The sequence below is a fragment of the Pezoporus occidentalis genome, unplaced genomic scaffold, assembly GCF_034315485.1.
Source record: "Pezoporus occidentalis ecotype Australia unplaced genomic scaffold, CSIRO_AGI_Poc_V1 ctg2, whole genome shotgun sequence".
NCBI classification, from domain to species: Eukaryota; Metazoa; Chordata; class Aves; order Psittaciformes; family Psittacidae; genus Pezoporus; species Pezoporus occidentalis.
In genome coordinates, this window is record NW_026913855.1 from 7,134,712 (window position 1) to 7,157,228 (window position 22,517).

Consider the following 22,517-nt stretch of genomic DNA (forward strand, 5'->3'; position numbering starts at 1 on the left):
TTCCAAGTGTTGCTGGATTGGGAAGTGGCTGCTTTATGTTTGCCAGTTCAAGTATCCCTCTGGACACTGAGCTGCAGTATTTGAATTGTAATTCTAGTTGGCAGCAAAAACTGGTCACCATGTCAGAACTGCTCTGACACAGTAAATGACTGAAGTAATGACAGGAAGAAATCTGCAGGGAAGTAACATTGGCTCAGCTTGCTTCTGTGAGGTCCCATGGGTTCCCATGACCACCATCCGCATCTTTAAATAAAGTAAAAAGCTACCTCCAGTGACAAACACTCACCCATCACTGCTGCATCGCTCCTGGACCATTGATGTATGAGCTGCTACTGCCACGAGTAAAAGTTCACAGTTTATCAGCTCAAGAGTCTGTCCTTTGCTAATGGATTACTTTTGAAATGTCTGATGTAAGTGGAGGTTTTTATTTATTTACTTACTTATAAAAATGTGTATAGGCTACACACTGTTTGGGCTCTGGTTTCTCACAGCAGAATCCCCAGTTTTGGAGATCTTCTCAATCATTGTTTCCCAAGACTCCACAGGAAAATGGGATGAGAGTGATGGTGCCCAGCCTGCACATCTAACTTGTCTTTTCATGCCTCCAAGGCAGTCCTGGGCAAGGGAAGAGAAACGTAGCAGACTTTCAAAGAGAAGATCATTTATCCACAGAGTAAGACATCCACTGGACAAGGCAACACTGACCTACCACAGACATCCTGAAAAGGGGAAAGATAGCTAGTTTAGTGAGGTTTTGGGTGTAATTTGGTGCTCTCTTTGTTATCTGTAGCAAGCAGGTGAAGAGGGCCTCTGAGGTAAAACCGCTCTCTGATGGATAGGGAAACCCAAGTGGCTGGAGTGCTATTTCATCTTGGGACCTCAGAAATAACCTGAAAAACCAGGCATGGAACCAGTTGGGGAAGATTATCACTCTCTGTCTTTGAGCAGCCCTTGTCTTTGGACTTTTAAAAATGCGGGAGGTATTTCCTTTATTTTCTCTTCACAGACTCAGACCACCTGTTCTGGCCAGTACACACAGCTGCAGCTGTAGGGTTAGCCTCTCTGACTGCACTGCTTCCATGACTCCCTATCAGATCTTCCAGCATGCTGATACCAATGCTCTAGTCAGCAATGCTCCTTACCGTCTTGTGACCTTTCACATCAAGAATGTGCCTCTGAGCAGAAAGCACAGACACAAGAACCTGGGACAATCTTCTCTTCTGCAAGCTTTGGAGCACTGCAACAGCAACAAGGTAGGCTACCATGAAGATTAAAAAAAAAAGGAAAACGAAAAGTCCAGTGCAAAGTTGCTGATTTTTACTTCCTTCTACAGACACAGAACTGTTTTAAAAGGGGAATCCAGAGAAACACTAAGGAGATGTGATAGTTTTACCTAACATTTCATTGCTAGGTAGATGCAGTTGTCCTGGGTTCAGCAGTAGCAGTCATTTTTCTCCTTCTTGGTAGCTGGTGCAGTGCTGTGTTTTGACTTTCGGCTCAGGAACAGAGCTGATAACAAGGATGTTTTGGTTTGGCCAAGGACTTTGTGAGCCTCATGCTCTGCCAGGGAGGAGGGGAAGGCGGGAGGAAGCAGAGACAGGACACCTGACCCAAACTGACCAAAGAGGTATTCCATACCACAGCACGTCATGCCCAGGATGTAACTGGGAGTTAGCTGGAAGGGCTGGGACTGCGGGGTTGGAGGAGGCATCAATCGGTGCTTGGTCGGGCCGGGGTGGGTCGGTGGGCGAGTTACCGGTCAGCTGGTGCTGAGGTGTTGTATTCTCTTCCCTCCTTATTTCCTTTATCATTGTTATTATTGGTGGTAGCATTAGTGATTTGTGTTATACCTTAGTTACTAAACTGTTCTTATCTCAACCCGTGGGAGTTGCATTCTTTTCGATTCTCCTCTCCATCCCTCCGGGAGTAGGGGGAGGGAAAGAAGGGGGGGGGGGGGGGGGGAGTGAATGAACGAGTTGCCTGACTGGGTTTAAACCACGACAATAGTATATCCACAAACATGATCAATTTGCTAAGAAACACACCATCTGTTGCTCAAGCTGGGAACACTTACCAGAATATGAGAGAAGAAAAAGTAACAAAGTACTTTAAAAAGGCCATTCTTGCTAAAATAAAAATCTCTACCTTGCCTATAATTTGAAGCCATAAGTACACCTCCAGCTTTGCAATCCATTTTAACTGGAGTCTTTATATGAAGACAAATTACATCTTCAAAATACAAGGAGCTAACCTATTTTCCAGTGGTAGATAGTCTGTTGAGCACCTCTGCAATAATAAATGATACTGAGATGTGTCCACGGCATATGAGAGATCTGATTCCCTGCTCTACCCACCATATTGTTATGGCAACTGTTTTTTTTTATTATTTTATTCTAGTCTAAGTAAGTGCAAGTTCATTATGTGACCACCAGTTTATTTTATCAGCTCCTCTTTAAGTTATTTACTATATTCGCTTAACTATGAAAGAACAGATAGCAGAATCCAGAACACCTGTCCCCTGACACCATGGCTTACTGGTCAAGAATAATTACCAGCAACCAATGAGATGTGTCACATTTCATTTCTAAGCCTGTTCACAGTAAGACATCAATCATTCCAAGAGCTAAATATTTACGCTTGCAGGTAACAGAAGACAGCAGACTACAAGTTTTTCGACTACAAGTTTTCACTACACTTCAAAACAGGAACCACTTTCTGGTTATTATTCCCCATTTAGGCAAACCTAAAACAAAACAAAAACTTTTTACATAGCCTGTATAATCAGAGTCTTTGAAGTAGGGAGACAGATGATCAGGATTTGCCTTTTGATCTTTCCAAATTGTTTTAGCAAGTAACAACTATGCCTGGAGTCTTTTCTGGAAAACTTTATTAGCAACAGTGTTTACCAGCAGTCATGGAGACCAAGATTAACTTAGTTTCACTGTTAAATAACCTTCCAGAAACTGAAAACTTACAAAGCAAACTTAGGCTCTGCAAATAACAATGATGAATTTTATGTAAATGCAATAAAAATTCCTAATCAAATGACCTACAATTCAATGTTCTGTACATACATACATTTAAAAGAAAAAAAAAAAAAGGAAAAATAAATATATGCTTTCACAGGGCCTGCTGAAGCCACATAGATCTTGGTCTTGTTTTTCATTCATCTGCTTGTACCCAAATGAAGAACCTTGCATGAGAACCTCTACATGAGAACACAGCACACTCTGGAGCAATCAAAAAAGGACTTTAAGTCTTTAAGCCAGACACCCTTTCACATTTTAAAAAGAGCAGCCAAAGTTGCCTAGTTATGAACTACAGCTGTTCCACTGATTAGCATGAACTCAGTAATAATTTTTCCCAAACTTAAGGCAACTTAAAAAACTTCTCTCCTCAGTGTGTATTATAAAGGACTGCACTCACATTATACATTCTCTGCATGTCCTTAAACTATCACAAACATTGATACCCACTGTTTTTAGACAGTGCGTACACAGAAAGACAACTCAGTTTTGACACAGAAAAGGAAATATTACTTTCTTTGCCTGAAGAAATTTTGTTTTCCTTTTCTTGAGGGCAGAAAACAAAATCAAAGGGAATCATCCTAGCCTGTACTTATACGTTGGAAAAAAAAAAAAAAAAAAAGGAAAAATAGCCTACTCATGAAAAAATAGTTATAATCTACATTTTATTTAGAAAGACCTAAAGTTCATTAACTGTAGTAGTGGAACGGAGAAATAATTTTAAGGTTTTTCTCATTTTCAAGGAATTCCTGGGTCAAAGAAGATAAGAGAACAGTTCTGGATTACTCCCCCCAAACAACGTTATCTTATAAATTCAATCTATTCTTATGCAAATGTTTATGACAAAGCTCACAGTCTTCTTAAGGCTGAAAAGTGATATGATGTATAGGAAGCATTAAAGATATGTTAAACTGTGAGCTAACGATTCCACTGGAGTACTCTGGCGATACAAGACATGATGAGAGAAATTTGCACAGCAACCATACACCTGAAAATGAAGTCACTGTACGTTCTACTTGTTAAACACATGAATCTGCTCTCAGTTAAGAGGGAAAAGTAAAATAATGATGTACACATTTACCCTTAACCCTCTGTCAATGTACCATTTCAACTTATCGCTAAAAGCAGATGGGCAACTATACAAAAAAAATTTGAAATACAAAAGCCTTGAAGGCAGGGAAATTCTCACTGCTTGCTTTTCAAGCCTGCTGCTGTTCAGAGGCATTTCAGCATTTTAGTTACAGACTGAAGCTATAAGGAGTTACAATCACTTTTCAAAAGTCACTGAACAGCAGCATCCAGCAGAGAGCAGCTCCTTGCCTTTATCTTTTTGTTGTTTTTAATACCCTACTATATGTTTTAATGGTTTATTATCACTTTCTAAATTACAGAACTTGTGTATTTTTTTTCCTCTCATCCTCAGAAATGGATTAAAAAAGGGTCAAACCATTAAGAAAAGGCAATCATAGAAGCTGGAAGAAGTGAGGTAGTGCTGTGGGGCCAAGGTTTAAAAAAAAACGTATTTAAGGACATCTCACATTGTATGCGTACAAAAATGTGCTTATGAAAATACGCATATTGATTAGCTCAGAAGTGAAACTTTGGGAAGACATTTGGGTAGTCTGAACTTTTCAGCTACATTTGTATCTACTTTGGCACCTGCAATAAAGTGCTTTCATGGATGCCCATCACGCACCTAGAGAAAGGTGCTTCAGACAACCATTAAACTAGTTGCTCAGTGCAGTGTGGCCATTGGGCAAAAGTTTTCTTTCAGGAGTCTGCATGAATTCTTTGGGCTAGACTTGTGTATCCAAGCTCATGAAGCTGCCGGGTATCTTACCACATACACCCTTTCTGCTTACATCAGAAAAGATGCATAAATGACTCACCAAAAAGCATATGAAGCAAGAAGAAAATGTGCAGTTAAGGAAAATAAGACTTGTATCTGGTTCATTTATCACAAAAGATAGAGAACTGATCAGACCGTACATACTAAGGGATTGTTTTAACTTAGAACTCAGCATAACTGAAATGAATGGTTTAAAGCAGGCAAATTAAAAGTACAAGCACCAACATCTTCACTGAAACTGGTTGTCAGTGGGAAACATCACCAACAGATACAGTGGATGCTCCACTTCTGGTACCATTGTGAGCTTTTATAGAAGTAACATCTGTCTGTAATACAAACCACAGACACCAAAAATCAAGAAAACTAAGTCACTTAAAACTGTATGCTACTTTTGAACTGCACATTGGGATAAATTCTGCCCTCCTTTGGATACAAACAGTTTTCAATGGACCTATATGGAACAGCACCTGTATGGAGTTTCTAATACACCATTTCATTATTATGGTCATAGTCGTATCTTCTGGACAAAGACACCACTTTGACGAAGCAAGAAGTTAAGAATAAAATTAAACTTGTAAACTCAGTACAATCTCTATGAAAAGAGTTGTCATTTTCTTGCTTCTAATTACCATATTCATTAAGAGTTTTATAATACTGATTTAAAGACAAAAAAAACCCCAACCTTCCACACACACCTGTGTCACATTCCAGATGTGGTCCACTGTTTAAAACAAAAATGAGTATCTCCTTTGCTTAGATTACTGTACCAGTTTCTATAAAGGGCCAGAAGTTCATGGCTCTGGTTTAGCAGAGTCGAGAAGTACATTTAGCTGCAAAACTTAAAGTAGGTAGCTTAAGTGCTCTGCTGAATTAGTTTCTTGTAACACCTTCCCCTTCAGAGCAGAGTTTATGCATTAACTTTGCTGGTCACTAGAAAACAGTATCTGGACATAGAAGACAGTAGTTAATCACGTTTTTCTCCTACAGGCTTTTGAAATTAATACTTTATTACTTCATACAAGACAGTAAAAATAATAAAAGTAATCCCACAAGTTCTCTTAAAAACTGAAGGGATTTTAAACCATACCTTATTAAAAAGCCAAACAAATTTTGCACTTAAAACTAAAGAAATACATATATACACACACATTTTTTTAAAGTACAGATTATGATTTTCTATTTGATATCAACAGGCACTCTTCATTCATCATCTGCAAGCAACTAGGTTAGGTCTCCAGAGGCCACAGAGTTATTAAGTAAGTAAATATGCCACTGCTTCTGTGCCCTCCTTTTATTTCCTTGCTTCTTCAGTCTCCTCTGGCTCTTTCTCTTGAAGCTCTTTTTCCCACCTCATTTCTTTCAACTCTTGTCTGTACTTCCGTTCAATGAACCGTTTCTGATGGGCCATCTGAGGAAAGTTATCTGACACAAAAAGAAATATTTTACATTAATAAACAAACTGGTAACGCAGAAATCCTCAGGTTTTCCTTTATTTTTTTCTTTTTTTTTTAACTTTGATAAGAGTAGGGCTAGTGGTGAATAATGTTATTATCATTTTTACTCATTTATTTCTAAAATTCCACAGTAAACCAGGGCTGCGTGTCATACGACTTCGGTTTCTTTACTATTTCCACATCTGTTTCCCCTGCTACAAAGCACTGCCATATCTAATACACTCACAAAAATAAAATATAAAATCCTGATATAGCAACATGGCCAGGTATTACCTGGATTTTACATTCTGTTCCCTTACCAACAGGTGGTCGATACTGAAAAATGAATGTGAGACTACTGTCAATGCTGTCAGGGGTTTTGTCTTGTTCTTATTCCTAAAAAAGCCCCTGGTTCCAAGCATTGTACAGATGTTTCCATTATTATTGCTTTGGACCACACAGAATCCACTAGATGTCCCATGTTATGGCAGGGCTCCTAATGGGAAAGTAATAGTGTAGCAAAAAGGAATGCAGTAAAATCTGTTCCTGAGAAAGCTAATGCTTGGCTATGTACCAGAATACAGCCTTAAGAGTAGTCTAAGAGCACGGATGAGTGAAGGACTGGCTAAAACAGACTGGATGAGGCTTTAGTGATGGAAAAATAGCTAGGGGGACAGATGCTTCTGATTTCAGTCATTTTTTCCACTGGCTGGTATATCTATATGCTAGTTAGAACTGAAGCTGTAAAACCAGCTTACGTAATTGATCAGGACTGCTCTCAATTTAGTGCTCAGATGACAAGAGCACGACGTTTTCTGCATCACCAGTGTGCTGACATTCATCTGTGTGTCTGTGCTGCACAGACCTGCACCTTCCAGAAAACAAAGAGGTAGTGGAGTGCATGGCAGCCTGTAGATGGTGGTAAATCCTGTGATCACACAGAGCTCTGGGATCAGCACTGGCTACCTATCTGTGTCTGAGATGAATGCAAAATGTTACTGCACTGACCTTTAAAGCCATAAAAAAATAATTGTAAGATGTCTCGGCAAAGGATGACTCTCTCTCTAGTTGGCTACTGAGAGAGAATTCAGCTGAGACTCCTCTTGGAGGAGTCCCTTGGCACCAAGCATTCTCCTCCTTTTTCTGTGTCCCAGACAGCAAAGATTTGTTCAGCCAGACAACACTGCGCAGAAGCCCTATATTCTGCACGAGTTCGTGGTAAAGCGGAATGACTGCTTTGTGCTATTGGCCAATGAAATTTGTGCTTTTCATTATATACTAAAGGAATAAAAGGTTTATTCATCAGTTATTTACAACTCTGTCACAGATGGGTATATTTATTTAAACCAGAAAGCAATCTAAACAAAATTGTTTTTAAATTGCTCTTGTTTTTTAAAAACACTAGCGCTTTGTTTAATGTAGTTCTGAGATATCTTGTTGCTCATGTGCACCACAAAATGAAAATCTGGTTTACAGCACTGTGCCTGTAACATGATTCCTTTAGAACTCAGCTTAGTAGCAATCTGTTTATAAAGTGTTAAAGATGTTGAGGACATTTATGTAATAAAGTCATCATGGCTATCATAAATAAGTACATGAAAATTACTTTTACTTGTAATTAACTATTTATACATTAAAAAAAAACACCACAACAACAAAGTCAAAACCAAACAAAACCAAAAAAATCCACAAACATTTACATAATAGAACAGGTGCCCACAGGGGCTGTGGAGCCTTAATCCTTAAAGACAGTCAAACCTTGACTGGTAAGGCACTGAGAAACATGACCTAACTTGAAAGTTGGCTCTGTTTTGAGGGTGGCTGGAGCAAAGACCTCTAGAGGTCTGCAGTGTTCAAACAAATATGTATGTCAGAAAAGAGCTGTGAAATCCTTGGACTGATAGGAGTTCACAGCTCTGAGTGATGATACTGTCACAAGAAAAAACACACGAAGAAAAATTCAGTAACATTTTACAGATATTCAGCAGAGAAGGGAAGTTACATTTTTCTACTTGTCAAATTCGCTGGTGGCAAGAAATATATACCTAGCAGATCGATATAAAAAAATTTAGGAATTACATGTATTCATTGTCTTCTGAAGCTTCTAAGCCCTGGGATTTCCACATGCAGAGATAATGGCTTAAAAAACCTTTGGCATCTGAGGAACTGTATGTCTTTTTCTTGAATTGAATACAAAAAGCATACCTCTTGATGTTCTTCTGAACAGATTGCTTCTGCTGCACAAAAATGCTTGCAATCTATTTGCTTACAGTACATCCACACCTGACACTTTGACTTACCTAACCAAAGTTATTTCATGTAAGAAGCTCGCATACACTCATTCCTTTCATACCTGAGACTCCACTGCAATGAAGGACTGCCCCCATGCTGGCTATCTATTGTGTGCATAATTTTGAGAGGTGCACACATAGATCATTGGATCCTAGCTGACATAAACTCTTCCTAACAGATAAATATTGACTTACAATGTTTGCAGATCTGCCTGTTAGACTTAACCTACTCTACTGTATAACCTGAGATCAAGTTTTATTTTCTAAACTGGTAACTGAAAAGTAATTTTTCCTCCTCCACTAAATTAGAGGACTAGACAACCTCACCATCACAGGCTGAGCAGTCTTATCCCACTGCATATTTAATAATGGAAAATCTCAATGAGATTTCACTGCACAGGTTTCCCTCTAAAGTGCAACCTCTGTAGTTGACCAACTCCCATTAAAAAAAATGCCTACAGTATCGTATTAACTTCACCTGTTACAAAATTGTCTTGAAAGTACTAAAAGAAAATCCTGCTGCTTAGAAGCTGACAACATTCAGCATATGTGTTCTGTTCAAATATTATCCCCTCACAAAACCTGCACCTCATCTCCCTAAAGACCAAGGACGTTAATTGTACATTATTTTCTTCGTTGCCCAAATATCTTACATTTTTCAAGTGCATCCATTGCAGCTCCCATTTCCGCTTGCTGGATACTGTGAAAACCAAAACAAAACCATGTTACGAGATCTGCGTTGTACAGTATAAACTAAAGTTTCTGACAAAGTGAAACACTAGCTACTTTTATTTTTTTGTAATAAAACTCTTTAGATAACCAGTAGTTAGTAATTCCCAGAGTATATATCAGCCTTTCCATAAATATGTAAGCAATAGCACTACAGCTCCTGTAGAATATTTTTAAACTTAGATCAATAACAGAATATTCTAGTCCATTCTTCACTGAAGCATTTGCTTTTTCTTGAGAGGAAAAGAAGGGAACAGAATCACAGAGGTGCGAACGCTGTAAAACTAATGATATTTTAATAATCACCGTCAGATTTGGTAGCAGAAAGTAAGATGAGGGCTTTGTGGTTCATGCTTGACGTCTCCGCAACTTTAGAAACCATTCTAAAATGCCAACAACTAACAGCATCAGAAAAAAATAACCCTGAGAGCCTTGCATTCTTAACTTGCCAGGTTAAGCTGGACTCTAATTCAGTAGCAAAGCCAATGATAAAGTTGCTATTTCCTAGAAGCTGCTCTGCAGTTTCTAGTCTGACAGACACAAAATGGTTAGCACTGCTAGCCACCTTGTAGGCAAGTTCACAAAAAAAGCTTAAGACCCAAAACTATACAGATATGAAACCCTTCAGGTATTCCTGAAGGAGAAATTCAGCGTATCTCGAAAAAGGCTCTATAGCTTTCCTTTTCTAAGGCTAACCACACACTTGTCTATCTCCATGACTAGTCACTTTGGACACTGCCATACTCAAAATTTAAAACCAGATGATTAATTTTTCACTATACCTTGGGCCTTTACCGCATCCTATTCTTTCTCCTTTGAAGTAAACAGCTACTGTGTATGTCCTAGCATGAGATGGTCCCACTGTCTGCAAAGTCCTGAAATAAAAAGATATGATTTATTCAAGCAGGAAGTATTAAAAACCAGAATCTGCTTGTGGCACACACATCACCAAGCTGTCAGTCTGGTCAATACATACAGTGGAATTAGTGCAAAGCATAGAGCAAGTGTTGACAGCTGCCTGCATAAATCACATTAACCCAGAGATTACCAGTGCAGTGAGCAATAAGAAGGAGAAATTTACATAAAACACACCTTAATTATATTGGATATATTTATTTCTCCAGGTTCACTCAGGAGCACCATATGAGAATTAAAACTTTAACCTTAAACACTGTGAAAACACTTGTAAAAAGGTTATATAAATTGTGCATAGCTGTGCAACTACAACTACTCACACCAACAGGACTACTGAATGCACAAAAAATTTTAGTCCTTGAGAGCTGAACAGTTAGCAAGGTTTTAAAAGGATTTTATACTGGACATGATAGCTTACTATATACTGAATGATCACAGTAAAAATAAATTTTCCAACAGCTCTGAAAAGTTACAGTATGTCACAAAACAAACTTTCCATTTGAGATAAAGTCTATGACGTACATCAACAACCATCTAAAGCAGTAAAGGAAGGTAATTCCCTAGACATGCAATGAATTGCTGCTTCTGCTGTTTCTTCCTGCTGTCCCAAACCTCCCCCCGGTCAGCTTGAGTTCTATCCACTTCCTTGCTTCTTTTTGGAAGGAGGACCAATCTCACATCAATTTTTGATGTATCTAACTATAGTGCTCTGTCTCCATGTGCTGTGACAAGAGCAGATTAAACCCACCCCAAATTTAAAAGCAATAGTACTGACTGCAATGAAACAGATAACCCAAGAAAAGGAATTTAACAAGTAATAGGAAGATAACAGCATATCACTAGCTCTAAGCTGTACTATAAAAATCAATTTATCATCACAGCAAAACAAAACAAACATTTGGTACTTGATACTCAGTGGTTTTTACAAGAATCAGGCATTGGTTTTACTGTATTCATCTCCATCACTCAAGACAAAGCTGTGAGCCCTCATACAAGACACTGAGGAGTCAGATTTGCAGAACATCAGCTGCAGTGTCAACGCAACCATATTTCTGAAGTGCACTGTTTGTCACTATAACTGAACTGCTACATTTCATTGAAAACTTTAACTTCAGTAAATGTGACAAATGCACTTACGACTTTCATTCTTCATACATTTTTGATGTAACAATACAAACAGGATAAGCCCTGAACTTTCACAGCCTTTATCTCTTCTTCTGGGGGCTAATATTGCACCGATTCCCATCTTAACTGAATGGATATAGATACAATATACAATTTGAAGTTTATTACTGCCTCTTTGAAGCAACTATTATGTTGCAACTACAACTGAGAGAAGGGAGATCCTTCCCATCCAGCTTCAGGTACCTAACTGAGGTGTACAAGTTAAGAGGTTCAGTGCCCTGAGTTATTCTATGACTAAAAAGGAAGACACATGTGGGCTGAATTGCGCAGCAAAAATGTCTGAAACTTGTGTTGCCCTCCAGCGCCTGACTGTGAATTAGAAAAGGAGCCTATAATCAAGATGTGTAATACAATGCATTTAGTATGTCTGCATAATAATGTAGAATGTAGAGAAACTTTATACTGTTACTGAAAATAGACTGGAAATGTCTTGACTTCACACCCAAACAGCCACTGTTCCATTCACTTCATTTATAATAAAATGAGAATAAATGTAGAATGATGCCAATTAAATAGTCCATGCAGACATAAAAAAATTATTTTCCCTTACAAGATAAAATGCTTGCTAATTCTTCCACGTGATAGCTTAAAACACCTAAAGCTTGCAAAACACTGGTTCAACATTTTCATCTTCAGACAAAGAGAGTCTGAAGGGTTTGTATAACTACAGCAAAATTAAACTATGGTAAAAAAGTAGGGTATCAGATCATATCTTCGTCCATATACAGGACAGACTAATAATTAGATCATAAGATGCTAGCTCTTACTTGTAAAGAGGAATGTCTGGCTCTTTTCCTTCTGTCCTGAGAGTCAAGCAGCACTGCTGAAGCTGAGATTTAGGATCATTCCAATCTTGATTTAAAATAAACTCCTGTAAGAAGTTCACAAAGATGCTTGTATGATTGAGAGATTGTTGTAAGAGTCTAAACCACAATAAATTAGTAAGATTCCCAAATGTATGAATGTATTAAAACACAGTGGCAGGAAGGTAGGAACCTTACTAATCTTACCTTTAGCCGTGGAAAAAAGCATACATTCATGAAAGTGTGAACATATTCCAAATCTTTATCAATGTACAGGGCAGCAATAAAGGCTGGGGAAACAAACAAACAAAAAAAGGTGCTGTCACTCATTCAAAGCATATGTTAATAGCTTGCACATTTAGAAACAAGTCTGAGTACTCTAAAGCCATATTCAATCAGATTTCGCAGCAGTAATCTGATGAGGGTATTATTATCCTGCATATACAGGAAAATATAAAGTTGACCAAGAGACTGAGTTACCAAAATCCACTCATTTAAAGAGCTAGAAACAACAGTCAGCTCCTAATCTCACATTTTAACCAGGAGATGATGGGTACTTACAAATAGATCACTAAGAGATACCATAAAAAAAAAAATTAGATATAAATCAGTCTGGTTCATGTGCTATTCCTATTTGCTTAGAGGATCTGGCAAAAGCCAAAGGGTCTGAAAGGCTGAATCCTCCTAAAAAGCAGTCAAACCCCAGAAATATTCACCTGTTGAAGGAACTACTTGACCTTAAACCAGTAACAAGAACATATTAATGAAACATTGAAACTGCTGCTAAATAGCTCAGATTAAAAACTTTAGCTTTCTGACATGCTTTTGACCTGGTGATGATGACCCCTAAATTTCTAAGCCTACAACTCTGTATCTGCAACTATGCTTCCTTCATGCTTTCATACAGACTTCAAAAACATAGGCTAGCGTTGAAATATCCGGCTTTCAGAGATATAGGTATAATTCATCTGTAAACCTGGACATACATTTTTAATAGTGATTTGGGGGATTTCTAACGGCTTCCTTAACCAAGCCCTGAGGAAGAAGAAATTGCACAAATTGCGTAAGTTGGCTGTTACAACCAAATTAACTCACATTCCAAGAGATCAGCCAAAGTCTTAGTTCGAAGAGCTACAGGTCTTTTTGTCTTGTCATTAGTGATGGCAAATTCCTGCATACCCAGCTCTTCAGCCACTTTGGCCTGCGTCCTGTTGTTCACCAAAGAACTTCTCAACAACTGCAACAGAAAAGGTTCCACTCAGTCGTAACAATTAGCAATATCAAACTATGAAAGGTTTGGAGAGGCAGGGAGAAAAGTTACTTTTATCCTTGTAGATTCTCATTTCTCAGCTTGTTGACATTTTGTTTCAGCCCACCTCAAGTAATTTACATAAATACACAAACACACTTCTTTCTACTGCTGATTTTTCCTTCTGTTTCAATTCTTCTCACCAAATGTCATTTATTTTATGGCCATATCACTTCCATAGATGTGTCTTGCATTTAAAACGCTTGTTTGTGAGCTTCTTCGTAATCATATACCATAGCTTAATCAGTCCTGTACTTTTTCAGCTAATCTGCATTTTTCTAGTTTAAGTAACACACAGTTACATGTATTTTTTCACAGAAAGTCTAAACATATAATCTTCTGGAGTCAGTAGAGCAGTCCCTAGTATCCAACAAATAAGAAATACATAGGCAGCAATTAAAACAAATGTGCATTAAAGCAAGACAGTCTAGTGTTTCAGGACAAGCAGGTGAGGAAGCCACTCCATTCGTTTTTGGCAAGACAAAATGCATAGCTGGGCAGCCTGTATGTACTTTTTGCTCTACTGAAGGCAGTATACCTGAGCTATTGCATCCCTGACAAAGACTTGGCTCTAACATTTTCAATGTATGAAGACATCCAGGACACCTGGTTGTCCAGCGGAGCTCCCCAAAATGCTTAACCCTGGCTCTAGGCAGATTACTTAAATAAACATGGAGCTCTACCAAAGATACAATCCCTTAAAGGAATATTTTGGAATATTACAGCTCCGAAAAACTTTCTGAACCACTGGCTAAGGTGAGATTTTTTCCTGTTCCTTTTTGCTTTAAATAAAACAACATTAATTTAAGAAATCAGGGATATTATAGGAGGTGGGGGTGAAAAGGAAAGAATGTCCCTCCTTCCCACCATTTATGTGTAATCTAGAGTTGAGAAGCTGCATGAACATTTTTTCGCTGTCTTCCATATCACATTTGCTCAGCTTATTAGATACAAGTTATATGCTACCTGGCTCCAGCATGTCAACTGAGCTTACGAAAAATCAAGATTTATTTGCTGCACTTGATACTTCATCTCTGACAACAGATAAATAAAGAACAATATGTTCATAATTTGCTTGGCAATGATGTATGAAGCCCATACTCACAACTTGATCTTCACAAACTAGGCAGACTGCAGACAGGATTATTACCTGCCTCCCTCAGCTCTGCTTAAACTTACCTTCTACTTGTTCCTTTCCAAAGCTCTACCCTTTTATGCCCTTAAGATAAAATAACAATATTTTCCCCAACAAATTCCTAATTAGATATGCAACGTAAGAGAAAGAAGTGCAGTAACATGACAAAAATCTGTTTCCTGTAACAGGAGAAGGATCTCTTCTAAGGTGTTGTTTGCAGAGTATTCATTCTGATGGGACCCCTAATCATGGTAAGTAGTATCCTAAAACAAAGAGCAATTATGTATACACTATATAGTTAACTAAAGATGTAAAGAAAAAAACCCCACCAAACCAGTTATACTTCTAGTACTGTGGTTATCAACTTGCTCTGTATTAGAATTTGACTCCTCTACAAGTGTGTCCTCTACTGCAGGAAACTCAGTTCCCGTTACTGATACATCAAAGACACAGTATGTGTGCCTTTTCAGCAACTTTTTTAGAGCTAGTCTCAATTCTGACAACACACAGCCTGCATCACTGCAGATGCTGTAATATGTGACGGATGCTCAACTGGAGCTTAAAACTAATTACAAAGCAATTTAATTTTTTTTTTAATTATCCTTCCATCATCACGCAACTTACTACTACCCATGACTGTAGCATAAGCCAGTACTATCTTCCAACAGCTAACAAAATTTCATCCTCTTTTTTAGTAGATCACTTGACTTTCTCAAAATGTGTAGACAAGACTATGTTCTCCTTTCTTTTTTTTTTTTAAATATAGTTAGTTTACAGTCATTTCTCAACATGTAATCACAGCACACTGGTAAACCACTGCGTTGCTAGTCAAATCTTCCTATCCTTAGCCAAAATTGCCCTCAGTACTACTGACACCATTCAGGGGATGCTCTGTTATTATTTCAAAGGTAAGTACATTCCCAGATGACAGGAAAAAAAGAGCTCAGTGTTTACTGTTTCTCTTCAGATCCATCATTAGTCTCCTTTATCACAAGTCTCTTTTCATTTAAAAATATTCAATAACAATTTTTTTTTTCACTGCATGCACATCCCCAGAGTTGAATTTATTTTCTGAAGTGTTCTTAGTATCTTTACGTGTTTTCAGCATTCATTCTGCTCTAGCTTTGTAGTTTCCCCTATGAACTGTGGACTGTGCAATTTGTTCTTACATGCTCTAATCATTAAATTAAGCAAAATGAAGATGATCTTATCCTTGTTCTGCGTATTTGCACCCATTAATAGCAACACTTCATATCCTTCCTGCCTAATAGTTCTTGAAAGATTACCTTACTATAACCACATTGATGCCTACATTGTTAAAAGTCCCCTATAAAGTAAAAAACTCCACTAGTCTTGGATTTCTGCCTTAGGCTTTTGTTTCTTGTGAAGAATATGACAAGGTTCTTCCCCTTTTAACTTTTACTTCAAAAGCTCAGACTTTACTCTATCTCCTGAATCGTGTAGAAGGATCCATACAGAGGTAAATTAAACTTAAGAACTGGTGAAGAAAAATTAAAATTATTTTTAGTCAGAGCACGTACCTTTTTCTTGTAAACAGCTTTACCCCAAACGACCCAAGAAGCATATTCTTGAAAACACATTGCCTACTAGAGACTTGGCATCACCATCCCTTTATTGATCTGAGAAAAACATTCCAAATAGCTAAGAAACCTACAGTGTCACTTCCTAATTTTAACTAGGAGACGACTCACATTCCTGATACCTGTATTGTTTTTTTTTTATTCAAGACTTGATAACTGAGGAAAATTTTGTAAGGCTAAGAAAATTTCTAACACAAAGCCACAGCTGTCTAGCTGGAGTACTAAATGAATCAATCAGGAAAAAACCTCCATATAATACCACCCTATGTTTGAAGTACTGTGAAATGCTGAAAGAGCCCTAAACTGTTTTTTTTTTCAGAGTCTAGATGTGAGAGGCAGAAAGGCTACAGTAATCAACAGTAAAATTAAATTCAAAAGCTACCAGATGAGCTCCAGGTTGAAGACAACAGGAAAAAAAGTCTAAAATAGATTGTAAAAACTTCTTAATTAGCAAACATAACCCTGCCTGGTTGCAGGTTCAACAGACTAGACGTCATGAATAAAAAAATGTCATGTGCCTATTTTAAATAAGCAGTTTAAGACACCCATCTTTAAAAAAGAACTAGTCTTCTGTCCCAATTTCATCACTGACATCCTTTAAATTATTAATCCATTTCACAGACAGAACAAAAATTGTTGCACTGGGCTCATAAATCACTGTTTCCTATTCATTGCAGGGCTCATGACTTAAAATGAACAAAGCCTTATTAAGAGCAGTGGTTGCTGAGGCTTCTTTTGTTAATCAAATCCAGAATAATTCACTAGCTATTCCCATAATTTCAGTCTCCATCCCACTCATGCTCTTCTGGAAAGCATGATTGATGGCAGTCTTACCGTTAAGTGCCCTTCATGATGATCAGGGAAATGTATGAATAAATACTCTGTGGCTACCAACTGCATTATGGAGTCACCCAGGAATTCCATCCTCTGGTTGTGGCCTCTGAAAAATGAGACATCAATGCAGCAAAATCAATAAGCACTCACGGAGGAAGAAACAAAACCAGCATGCACATGCAAATTAAAATAGTGATGTGAAAGTGTGCATTGCTCATTTCCAAATGCATTTAAGACAATCTTACAGTGTTAACCAGGTGAGATGAAAACACAGTTCATTACTGTTGTAACACCAACTTTCAGGGAGAAAGCAAATCAGGGTAGCTACATATAAACTCAATTATTAGATCACAGATCTGGGATTAAATGAAGGAGAAGAGCAGCTGACATCAAGTTGGTAATGAGATAAGGTCACTACCTGCAGCTTAGAAGAAAGTGAACTAATGAATGAAACAACATCAAAAGAGAAAAAGATCTGCCCGTTCATGAGAAATAACAGTATCAGGATTTAAACTCATGTGATCCTGGAGTGGGTAACCACTGGTACAGCTCTACTGTTTGCTTTAAAATGGGGCCTGGCAGCTCTACACACCACAGAACACAAGGGCTGCACCTGGACCAAGGGCATGATTTTACTTATTTCCTCTATCCAAATGTACCCTCCAAGTATGTTTTGCTACTGTCTCAGGAGTGATGTGCAAATATCAGTGATGCAGGAAGCTCAGAAGAAACAACAGGATGGCTGTCTAACATTTTCTATAGTCTTTCCCAAGGTATCCACTACTGACTACTGTTAGAGATGGGATACTGAGCTAGGCAGGCTTTACTGAGCCATAGCTGCTCTATTCTTTTCTGGAGAAGAAATATACCATCTACAGTTTGTTTACAAAGAAAACTATTTGGGATATTAACATAAGGACCAACATGCTACAAGAGCTACACGAGGACTCGCTGCAAACTCACAGAGTCAGATGGTTAAAGCCTACTGTCCTCAGAGTGAATGCGCGTGCTAGTAGCCGAACATGAGTAAAGATGACTCCAATTGCGTCCTCAAACTCTGTCAGCTTTTGAAGAACTGGAGAGGTCTCAATGAGCTGCCTGTCAGTGTTAGACTCCTGCAGCTGTAAATAAAATGAAGTCCAAATAATTACAAACTGACACTGTTTCAGAACTTTTCAGAGAAGAGGAAGTCTTCTGTAAGCCAAGGGCAAAGAATACAGTGAACTCGTCATTCTGTGGACAGATTAACTAAGAAAACTGAGTTTCCTTTGGCTTTTTGTCTTGCATAATTAGTACTCAAAGAAGGTGCTTGCTCTGATAAATGTTTTTTTACCATTTGAGACATTTATAACATATTGCTTATATGGTCTTGTCTCTACATCTGGATAGCAAGGACTACTACTTACTTTGCTAAAACATGTACAATCAGATATGTCTGAGTTTTCTAGTATCACATTGCTTGCAACTGAGCAACAGATTCAAAAATTTCAAAAATACGCTGGCAGACTGACAGCATGTCAAGATGAGACAAAAACTCAAATCTATTTCTCCTACTTTCTTTTAGTATCAAAAAATCAAGAATAAATACTTAGTATATGAAATTCAGAAGGGCACAATAACACAAGAAAACTAAAATTGTCACTTTGGGTCAGCATCTTATCAGTTTCTTTTCTGATGTCCTTGATGTGGTGACACTTAAATGGCTTTCTGGATCTGGGAAATTGCTTAGGCATTTCCTCCAGCCACTCTGGGCACCCCTCTTTTATAGCAATGCATTATAGGAGCAATCATACAGATGAGGATGCCTAAAGGAAAAATAAGAATAGCCACAGCTTTCTAAAGTGGCATTAAGATCTATTTTGGTTTGTTGCCTGCCCCTTCTCTATTAACTGATTACATTCAATTTGTCTTTTTCCTTAAAAGCCACTGAGCTTTCAGCTGACGTTTTCACAGAACTACATACCGTGGTGTCCTGAGTTCAGCATCAAAATCCCACGCTCAGGTGATAATGGTCAGTTTGGAGTTCAGCTGCATGTGGAGCTGTGACTGCTTTTTTGCTTCCTTATGTAGTCATTTATGTTTACCCACACAGAACTTCATATGCTTTCTTACTCCATAGTTAGGCACTCCTGCATTCTCACAATCAGACTGCAATTCTTCAGCCTCCTACTGTCACTGCTAACCTGAATAATTTGGTATTGTCAACAGACTGCTACCTCACTATTCATCCTCTTCCCCAGACTGTTGATGCGAACAGCCTGCACTTCAGCAGAGATCCCTAGGGAAATCTGCCAGTGACCTCTATTCCTTGTAAGATGTGTCATTTGACTCCTCCATTTCTTATGTTTCAGCCATTCCTTTAAATCTTGTAAGCACTGACAGTATTTGCTAGTGTTGCTTCTTTTTAATTATTCTCTGCTTTTTTAAAAACACCACCACATTTTTAAAAGCTTTTTGTGAGTGCCTTTCCAACAGCCAGTTAGGAATCCAGCATACAGTACCATCTGCGACATTACATATTTTTTTGTCTCCTCTAAAATCTCCTCTTCATTTGTGAGGTAGGACTTGTCTTTACATGCAGGATAGGTAGTGCTGGATCTCGGAAGTTTATCTTCCCATTAAGACTCTTTTCTATTTACACTTAAGAGAGTGAGTCATAAAAACACTTCATGTGCACTGACTTGTGGCTGAAGACTTGGTCTATGTACCCATTGCACAATTCGTACAAATATATATGACATTTCAGATGGAGGCCTCAAAGTGTCCTTCTGCTGAAAGGGTGTGCTCATAAAAAGTTTCAAAGAAGTCAAACTGACTGCACAAAACATCAGAGGTTTGGTTGTACAAAAGAAACCTCTCAGATGTTCGTATGACCCTGAAAACCTTACTGACTGGATGATGATTTGAATACAGCTATTCTTGCAGCACCCCTGAACAGCCAGAAAATACTACCATGTCTGCTGTGAAAACAAGAAGCTACAGCGCAGATGGCCTCTGTGATTTACTCTGGGTCTACCCCAGAATTCAGTCAGGGAAAAAGGACTGGAAAACCATTCTCCCAACTTCTAGCCTTGTAAACTTGTATCCTTCAATACATGGAGGATAAATCAGCCTTCAGATACTTTCATAATTTCAGTGTTTACTTGGTAATAAAGCTACTGGAATCACCAAAACAGCCATGATATCATTGCACACACACACACAAAAATCAGAATCACACTCTTATTCCATTCAACTAACTTGCCTTCCTACTATTAAGATTTCAGTCTTAATTTCGGGTAAAAAAAATATGTATGCAGACTGATTTTGTACCAGTTTTCCTGCAACTTCAAGAACATGAACAAAAAGACACCAAAACATTACCTCTCACTAGATTTGTGGTGTAAATACAGTTATATATCAAACACAAGTCAAGGGAAGGTGAGTGATTAATCCTCAGAGGCAGACACTCATTACCTATAACACCACCACCCACTTTCACCACCCCCCCCCCCCCCCCCCCCCCCCGGGAAAAAACAAAACACAAAGGCAAATATAGATACCCTTTGGCTACTGTGTAGCAAAATTTCTGAGATGTCATTACAATGGAAACCTATGGGAAAGCATCCCAGAAAATTAAACTGAGCTATAAAATTTGTTACAAAAAGGGATACACTTACTTGGAGTGGATGTAGTGGATAATTAAGCCATACATCCCGCAGGTCCTGCAAACATAGAGAAATGCCTTCAATGCTCAAGGGAGTCATTTAACAAATTCCACAGTACTAAATAAAATGTCATTACTTGAAATACTGAACTGTTTCAGATGCTGACCCTGCTTATTGCAAATTCAATAGTGGTGGCAAACTAATTTTTAAAATTGTGTATTTGCTGTTCAAACTGCCTGTAGTTTTCCCAATTAGCTTGTGTCAAAGAGGTGGAAAAAACCTTGAACCAAATAAAAAGTGATTAAAGGAAGAAAAAGATTCGTTTAAGCCTCAGGACTAACTTTATTTGCAAGTACTCTTCAGTAGCAAGTTTGACTTCACCAAAGGCAAGGACTAGAAAAGAAAATACCCACTTATTTCCTTCTATTTCGTATAGGCTTTTTCACTACAGGCACTGAGCAGCAAATAAGCACTGAGTTACAATAGGCTTCAAAACGTTTTTATCTCTAATAAGCTTTGTCATTTCATAGACTTAGACTTTCAAGAGGAAAATACTATATAATTCACCCCATCACCACTGCCATGTGTATTGTCCCAGCAGTATGTACTGGTTACTTCTCTTAGGTTAAATTCCAACTAACAGTGACCTAAGACACAGTATGCAAGAATGGATCAGACTTTAATTACACAAGTGAGTAAACACTGGATGAAATCCCCTGTATTTTTTTTCAAATATATTTTTAAAACTTTTAGTGGTGGGATGATTTAAATGATGAAACAAGAACAGTTGCTCTACATGTGCATCCCTTCCCAAAGCATGCCTCCTGTTAGATCAGCATATTGAATGGAAGTCTGCAGGGTCCCCATGCCACCCGTCCATTCCTACCTAAGCCAACCAACAAACAACACACCTGAGGAAATACCAATTTTTTTTTGTCTGAGCCAGTGCAGCTTGCTGTCCCAAGCATGCTATGCCACATTCAGTTTCCAGGAGCTAAGTACAAAAGGTTTATGTATCTGTTCATTCGTGATTCTCAAGTAAAACAAAAGAGAAGAAATCATGTCTTCAGCTATTTTTTAAATGAAAAAAAATCGTATATATTCATAAATACCTTGTCATTGAAGAGTAAACGTCCAAATAATTGTTTTGCTTCTTCTAGGCTCCCCTCTAGATAAACAGCTCCTGCATGAGGGGACCAATACCTCAAAGGTCAATAAGGCGTTAATACTTAGAAAATCTCTGCCTTCTTCAATACATTCAATTTTTAAAAGCATACTTTCTTTAGTACATACATACAGAAGGAACATGGTCTGCCTTCTGTAACTCTCCCTCCCTACCCTCACTCCCCTCTCCCCTTCTAATTCCTCAGTAGGTCAGTTGCTCTCTTTGGACTCTCTGAAGGAGAGAAGTTTTGGGGTTTCTATCTTGCCAGAGACATATGATGAGAGCACAGAATTTCAAACAGGCCCAAGACAACCTGCCTATACTTTTAGTTATTTTCTTCATCTCGGGGAAGAAGCACCAGACTGCTACAAATGTTCTCAAGTAGGAGCTCCAGATCCCATGTATACTTTTATAGTCCCTTAACAAGTTCCCAGATGTAAGGTATGGGCCTGACAAAACCTTATTTAACTCAATTTAGCTCAATTAATTTTGTGAACAACTTTGTATAGGAGGTTAAACTGCAAGCCTGCTCTTTTAGCAGATTTCAGTGGTGGCCAAATAGTCCTCGTCATTACATCCTAGACAAGCTCAAGTA

At 38.2% G+C, this 22,517-nt stretch overlaps 1 protein-coding gene across 3 annotated transcripts in view; it reads right to left on the reverse strand.

Annotated features, from left to right (window-relative positions):
• Positions 1–2,869: 2,869 nt before the first annotated feature.
• DROSHA (drosha ribonuclease III) overlaps positions 2,870–22,517 on the reverse strand; it is a 71,804-nt gene continuing 52,156 nt past the window's right edge. The window contains exons 23-33 of one of the 3 annotated variants that reach the window (XR_009964582.1): positions 21,870–21,940; positions 20,770–20,814; positions 18,074–18,231; positions 17,111–17,216; positions 13,327–13,468; positions 12,439–12,521; positions 12,196–12,299; positions 10,111–10,203; positions 9,253–9,299; positions 8,662–8,771; positions 6,165–6,297 (exon numbers count right to left, since the gene is read on the reverse strand). Coding sequence is in view for 1 of the 3 variants with exons in the window: in XM_062617693.1 (XP_062473677.1) it covers positions 6,167–6,297; positions 9,253–9,299; positions 10,111–10,203; positions 12,196–12,299; positions 12,439–12,521; positions 13,327–13,468; positions 17,111–17,216; positions 18,074–18,231; positions 20,770–20,814; positions 21,870–21,940 (980 nt within the window). In the remaining 2 variants the exon portion in view is untranslated. Of the gene's footprint in view, positions 6,298–6,351; positions 7,587–8,661; positions 8,772–9,252; positions 9,300–10,110; positions 10,204–12,195; positions 12,300–12,438; positions 12,522–13,326; positions 13,469–17,110; positions 17,217–18,073; positions 18,232–20,769; positions 20,815–21,869; positions 21,941–22,517 lie in introns of those variants that run through there. The other 2 variants (XR_009964583.1, XM_062617693.1) reach the window with 2 other exon arrangements.